Source organism: Lepisosteus platostomus, chromosome 24 (assembly GCF_059453375.1).
Source record: "Lepisosteus platostomus isolate fLepPlt1 chromosome 24, fLepPlt1.hap1, whole genome shotgun sequence".
NCBI lineage: Eukaryota > Metazoa > Chordata > Actinopteri > Semionotiformes > Lepisosteidae > Lepisosteus > Lepisosteus platostomus.
Window position 1 is genome coordinate 7,487,498 of NC_142634.1, and position 6,573 is coordinate 7,494,070.

At 41.9% G+C, this 6,573-nt stretch overlaps 1 protein-coding gene across 1 annotated transcript; it reads left to right on the forward strand.

Moving 5' to 3' along the window:
- The first annotated feature begins 3,565 nt into the window (after positions 1-3,565).
- xbp1 (X-box binding protein 1) lies at positions 3,566-5,832 on the forward strand. Its single transcript, XM_088618104.1, has 5 exons — positions 3,566-3,930; positions 4,368-4,464; positions 4,783-4,899; positions 5,018-5,184; positions 5,585-5,832. Exons 1-5 carry the CDS (start codon positions 3,698-3,700, stop codon positions 5,763-5,765), a joined length of 795 nt encoding a protein of 264 aa, XP_088474230.1. The 5' UTR covers positions 3,566-3,697; the 3' UTR covers positions 5,766-5,832.
- The last annotated feature ends 741 nt before the right edge of the window (positions 5,833-6,573 follow it).

Sequence of the window (6,573 nt, forward strand, 5' to 3'; positions counted from 1 at the left end):
TGAACTTTCACCACAGATTTCATTAAATCTCTCATCCAGCTACACAAAACAATATACAAGCATGAAATGAAACAATGCAACAGCACTTTAGTTCAGTGCTGTTCGCATGGATTGGCAAAGTGCTACAGTACATCCTGTTTCTAACCTAGGTCACACGTGTCAATATTGACTGAATAGGCAGACTGGCTATGTTGCTTTTTACTTTTAAATAGCCAGCTTAATGCCGCATGGGAATTCAAATGAGCCAGTGTTTACACATCTTCTACAGTACAAAGCAGCTGTTTAGCGGTTAAAATATTAAGAAACAACTGAACATAATTTATAATTAAGGAGGATACTTCTAATTAAGGATAACTTTTAATTAAGGAGGAGATTTTTTTAAACTCTAAATAGGAAACCTGACATGGAATCAAAGAATAAAATAACAACATCATAATGGCCTTTAAGACAGAACATCTCATACTGTCCAAGGCAGCCTAGAACTGCCATTTAATATCTTTACAAAACATCATGTTTAAAAACTATTTAAAACCAGTAACTTACTTAAAGTGTGAAAGTAAAGGTTTATGCCTTTAAAACAATTCACAAGTACATAAGGGCCACAAACACAAATTCTATCTTGCATTAATCCAAATTAGCTAAGAAATTGAAACAGTAAATTATTTTTTACCAGAAATGTTCTTGAACAGCTTGAGATTGCACCTGCTGTGAAAGTACAACAGTTTCATTGCTGACTCTGAAACCTGCAATTACTTGCCTCATCTAACTTATGATGCCAGCAGCCATATCACCCTGCAACTCACAACTGGTAACCCACTGAAGCTAAACAGGTGTGAGCCTGGTCAGTGCCTGGATGGGAGACCTCCTGGGAAAAACTAGGGTTGCTGCTGGAAGAGGTGTTAGTGGGGCCAGCAGGGGGGCGCTCAACCTGCGGTCCATGTGGGTCCTAATGCCCCAGTATAGTGATGGGGACACTATACTGTAAACAGGCGCCGTCCTTCGGATGAGACGTAAAACCGAGGTCCTGACTCTCTGTGGTCATTAAAAATCCCAGGGCGTTTCTCGAAAAGAGTAGGGGTGTAACCCCGGCATCCTGGCCAAATTTCCCATGCCTCCTAATAATCCCCCTATATGAATTGGCTACATTACTCTTCTCTCCTCCCCACTGATAGCTGATGTGTGGTGAGCGTTCTGGTGCACTATGGCTGCCGTTGCATCATCCAGGTGGATGCTGCACATTGGTGGTGGAGGGGATTCCCCATTACCTGAAAAGCGCTTTGAGTGGAGTGTCCAGAAAAGCGCTATATAAGTGTAAGCAATTGTTGTTATTATTATTATTATTATTATGAAAGAACGGTTCATGCAATGTGTTGAAAAAAGTAGCAATGCAACAATTAATGGGCCTAATTATTTAATTCCATACTTAAAGGTAACTTAGTTTGTTAATTATATGTTCTTGTTAAACAAGTGAAAACAAAGATTTTAAATAATCCTGTGGATGCAGACTTCCAGCACATTAATATGCAGCTATTTCTTCTCAGCAGCCAAGATGTGGCTACTACTGTTGATTACAGAGAGGATGATGAAATGTTGTGCTGTTGGACAGATAAGAGACAAAGAGAAGAGTGCTAATGTTGCAATCGCTAAACATGTAACCACGCATTTCAAGATATTGCATCAAAAAGTGTGAAGAAATCCAACAGGCTCAGGCAGGGCACAGCATAGTATAGAGATCTGATTACCCAGAGGTTCCACATAGAGATCCTTATTAATATGCAGTGTAACACCTACTTATAAACCCTTTCTTGTAAACTATACTGGTGCTAGGATGAGGGACTTGTGTTGACTGTTAAACTACCTCATATAACCTTTCTTTTGAGCTCAGACATACAAACAGTTGTACAAGACTCTACAGAACCCGGATGGCAGAATGCAAACAATAGCAAAACAATAACTAAAACAAAAACCTCAGGTATGCTGTTAGTATAGTTTTAGACTGCTGTGTATAACTGCTGTTCCAGAATATTCTGGAAACTACAAGATGGAACCAGAGCATAATGCCTGAAGATCTGAGCTAGATGGTCACTTGCTGCATATCCTACAAAGAATTTCAATAATATGTTTTTTGGAGTGGAAATGGGGTGAAAATTTCCTCTTAATTATTATATCCCTGTAAGTTAATAAAAATATTAGATCTCCACAGATAATTTTCCACTGTGTTGGTATCTGAAAGCCCTTCTTGTAATGTTCCTTATACAGATTTACTCAAAGACTAATACTGAATTTCAGCCTCCTTGTCACAGTTTTGCATTTATAGTTTTTATTTACTGTAGATCTGTATGAGACAGTAGATACAGTTAAATCACAGATGTATACATGCTGATAAATGTTATACAACGAAAAAACGTCTCACAAATTCTATTAAAAAGTCGGTTCTTTCAGCTTCGAAGTGGATTAAACGTGTTTGCAGAATAAGATACATTCCAATTGTTCTTTACTATGCCACAAACTCGTACAAGAAAGGGTCTCACCTTGTCGCCCCTATATAGCAGCACAGTCGATAGCAAACGTTACAGAATAATTGACCAAGTCTGTAAATTGTTAACTGTGTGTAGCATTATTACCGTCACAAAGGTGTTTTACAGATGCAAAAACCTAGAATACACAGACAAATTAGCATGAAATATAAAATACTCTGTGACTTAATATAGGTACAATAAAATACATACATGAAAGATTTAGAAAAGAAATATCAAGTAATAGAGTTTTTATTCCAGCGGTGTACTCTGGTCTTGAACTGTGACTTCTAATCAGTTATTTCTCTGCTGTCCTGTCTGCAATGAGATGCTCCCAACTAGCTCTCATGCACCAGCTCTTGTGCATAGGAATTGTAGCAAACTAAACGTATTATAACAAGAAAAATACTAACAAAAATAAAATAATGTTCTCATCTGAAAGGGTATAACTCTGTAACGTCCTTTCATTCTGACCTGATCAATGATTCACTGGACAGTACAAAGTACTATGACATTCTCGCGTATGAACAACTGTGTACATATCTTCGTTACTCTACAACATTGTAAAAGAGGATTCGAGCAATGTGGGACGTTTAGCGCTGTCTTTTTTAGAGAAGGGACTTAAATCCATGTTCTGAAAAACTTTTCCTTTTAATGTTTTTACTTTAGACTGACCAGAACACTTGCGAAACGTTTTAAACCCCGTAGCTAAGCACGCATTGCAGAATTACAGGTCAGCGCAGAACGACACACTAGTGCAAGTTCGATGCTTGCTATTATTTTTCGTCTTCGCACCCTGCCAATAGTGGACATAAAAAGTATGAGAGCTGTTATTTGGTATTACTAATTTTACTTCTGCCCGATGTAACAGACACCACCGGGAAACCACCTCTACCTCTACCAAAAATGCAAACAACAGCCCACTGAATAAACAGCCTGATGCCATTCCTGATATAAATTTCATCAACGACGTAGCCAATCAGCAGTCAGATCCGGCTGACGTCAGAGCGCCTATTGCCCAATCGGATCTGCACACGACAGTAGAAATTGCATGCAGGAGGAAATTAGGATATTGTGGATCTGGGCATGAGCGAGGAACGTAAGAGGGACTTTAAAGCTAGTTTTCATCAAGAGTTGAAAAGACCGAGGGTTTAATTTAGCTCTCAGAGAGGGAATACGGGATGGTGGTTATAACAACAGGGTCAGGAGGCGGCCACAAAGTGCTGCTGATATCTGGGAAGCAGGCTGCCTCGTCCGCCGGCACCCAGGGAGGGTTCAGCCGGTCTATTTCAATGGTATTGCCGTCGTCTGGGACACAGGCTTCCTCGGACTCCGACTCCAATGGGTCTGGACAGCCTCAGCGCAAAAGACAGCGGCTCACGCACTTGAGTCCAGAAGAAAAAGCACTTAGGAGGTTGGCATCTTTAGAGAATTCCTTATTTCTCAGTGATGATGTTGCCTGTGTAATGTTAAAAATGTGATTTGATATTCCGGGTGGGGAGAGAGTACCTTAAAGTTACAGTAAGAGTTAAATGAATCATTGCATTTCGATGATATGTTAAAACGGTTTTTAAATCTGCGTGTCTCGACCGTCTGCATTTTTTAAAAGTCTTTGATTGTGATCTGCGTTTCCCGTAACTATCGCCTCTATTTCCGCTTCGCATAACTCGCCGAGGATGTAAAGATCCGGTTTTGCCTGCGTGGCAAGATGGCTGAGCTGGAGTTGCGCAACCCGGTATTCTCGGAACTTCTCCAGCTCTGCCAAGATGCGTGTAACGGGGCTGTGCCGCAAGATAGTTTTCACAGTAGAAGTGACTTTTTGTTTTGTTTGTTCTTCCTGCTCTTTTGAAGGAAATTAAAAAACCGGGTAGCCGCCCAGACGGCCAGAGACAGAAAAAAAGCCAAAATGGGTGAACTGGAACAGCAGGTTTTGGAGCTGGAATTGGAGGTATTCCTGCAAATGTCGAATGTAGTGATGTCATTACAGATTCATTTCTTTTTATTCAAGTGTCTTCATATTGAAACGAGTCCCTGGTTAGAATAGAAACTACTGACACCTTGCCCGAAATCTTTGCAGATTTGTATGAACCAGAGTTTAGCAAATGGGGAAAACTGTGGATGTCATTTCCATCTGCCAAAGATGGGAAACATACTTAATTGTTGGGTTACTGACCCAGCTTTAATGTGTTTTTTTTTAAATCAAAATAAAAAATGCCAATATGTAATGTGGACTTAAAACTAGTTTTTTTTCTTGCTGGTCTTCCAGAATCAGAAACTTCACATTGAGAACAGACTGTTACGTGAAAAGACACACGGATTGGTGACTGAAAATGAGGAACTGCGTCAAAGGTTGGGGTTGGATACTCTGGAAATTAAAGAGAAGGTAGTGGCTTTGTTTTCCTGTGCTTTGAGATATTTTGTGGTCTTCCCCGCCCCCATCCAAACCTCCTCTCATCTGTCACAGCTGAGTGTGCTGAGCCCATCTCCCGTGTTTCCTGCAGGTTCAGGTGTTGCAGTCCAGTGTGGGTGAGGTCGGTTTGGTGATCGGGTCTTCTGAGTCCGCAGTACTCAGGCTACGTGTGCCTCTGCAGCAGGTGCAGGCCCAGCAGTCATCAAATCGGAGGATGCCCACATGGCTACTGACAGTCCTGACTCTACAGACTCTGAGGTGAGTTTCCTGCCCCTCAACTGCTGGGGGGTGCTATTCCTGTGTTACACACTTAAGGGTTTAATGTATTGAAGGGGGGGGATGGTGTGGAAGTGTTTGGATTCCCTCTGAGAGGCTTATTGATTAGCTCATGACAGTCAGCTGATGAGGAAGACTGTTGTCAAGCAGTTTTGGTCTGGAAACAAAGCCATCTGTTGAGGATGGGGTGGAGTGTGTCCATTTCAAAAGGAATCCATAAAGCATGGAGTTCTGCTAAGCCACAGTTTGGTGTAGATGCTTACATTGGCTTATGTCCTTATCATTGATCAAATGCTGTATTTCATGGTGGGGGGGGGGGGGATCAAGCACAGGTTTTTAGCTTACCGATTCTCATCTGAGTGTATAACCTCTCTGTCCACAGTCTGATCTCTTGCTTGGCATTCTGGACATCCTTGACCCTGAGCTGTTCCTCAAGAATTGTGCTGAGTCGGAGTTCAGGGAGCTGCCGCAGCTGGGAGAAGAAGAGCCCGATCCAGTACCTTCCCCCACCCCTGCACCTCTGGGGACCCCATCAGTTAAGCTGGAAGCCCTTAATGAACTGATTCACTTTGACCACATCTACACCAAGCCTTTGGCAGAGGTGACCAACGTGGAGCAGAATGAAGAAAGCATCCCTGAAGTGAAGATTGAAGAACCTGCCCTGGCTGCGGAAGAGATCGTGGAGGTGGAGCCCGTGTCCGTTAAGGAGGAGCCGGAGGAGATCGAGCTGATCCCCGAGATCAGGGTCAACGACTTCCTTACCTCGGTTTCCCCGACGCGCAGCCCCGAAAAATCGTCGTGTGTGTTAGACGCGTACAGCGACTCTGGATATGAGCAGTCCCCGTCTCCCTTCAGCAACATGTCATCCCCGCTGTGTGCTGACAGCCCGTGGGATGATGTCTTTGCCAATGAACTCTTTCCTCAGCTGATCAGTGTTTGAGATGTAATAAAATATTGATTTAAATAGTCTTTTATGCAAAGTCTATTTTTATAACCCATATTCCTGCCTATATTTGCTTCGTTACTACCGCCATATAATTGGGGGTAAACTGTCCATAGTAAGTTCTAGCCACATCCAGGCTGGAAATGCAACCCAATCTAATAGTTGGAAGTGGGTGGAATGTAAGCAAAGACCTCTATGGGTAATGTAATGGTTTTTGTACTCTTCCCTTCCCCCACCCTTTGTGTCTGCAAGGTATTTTGGTATCCACCGGTTCTGTAATGCTAGTGTGTATAAATGCATACATGCCTTTCTCCTTCTAATTTACTATGTAAATTTTTCATGATTAAGGGATGCTTTCTTTATTGAATATTTAAACTGCTGCAAAATTAAATTAGTGCAATGAATCATGTCTCCTTGTGGTTTTGAAT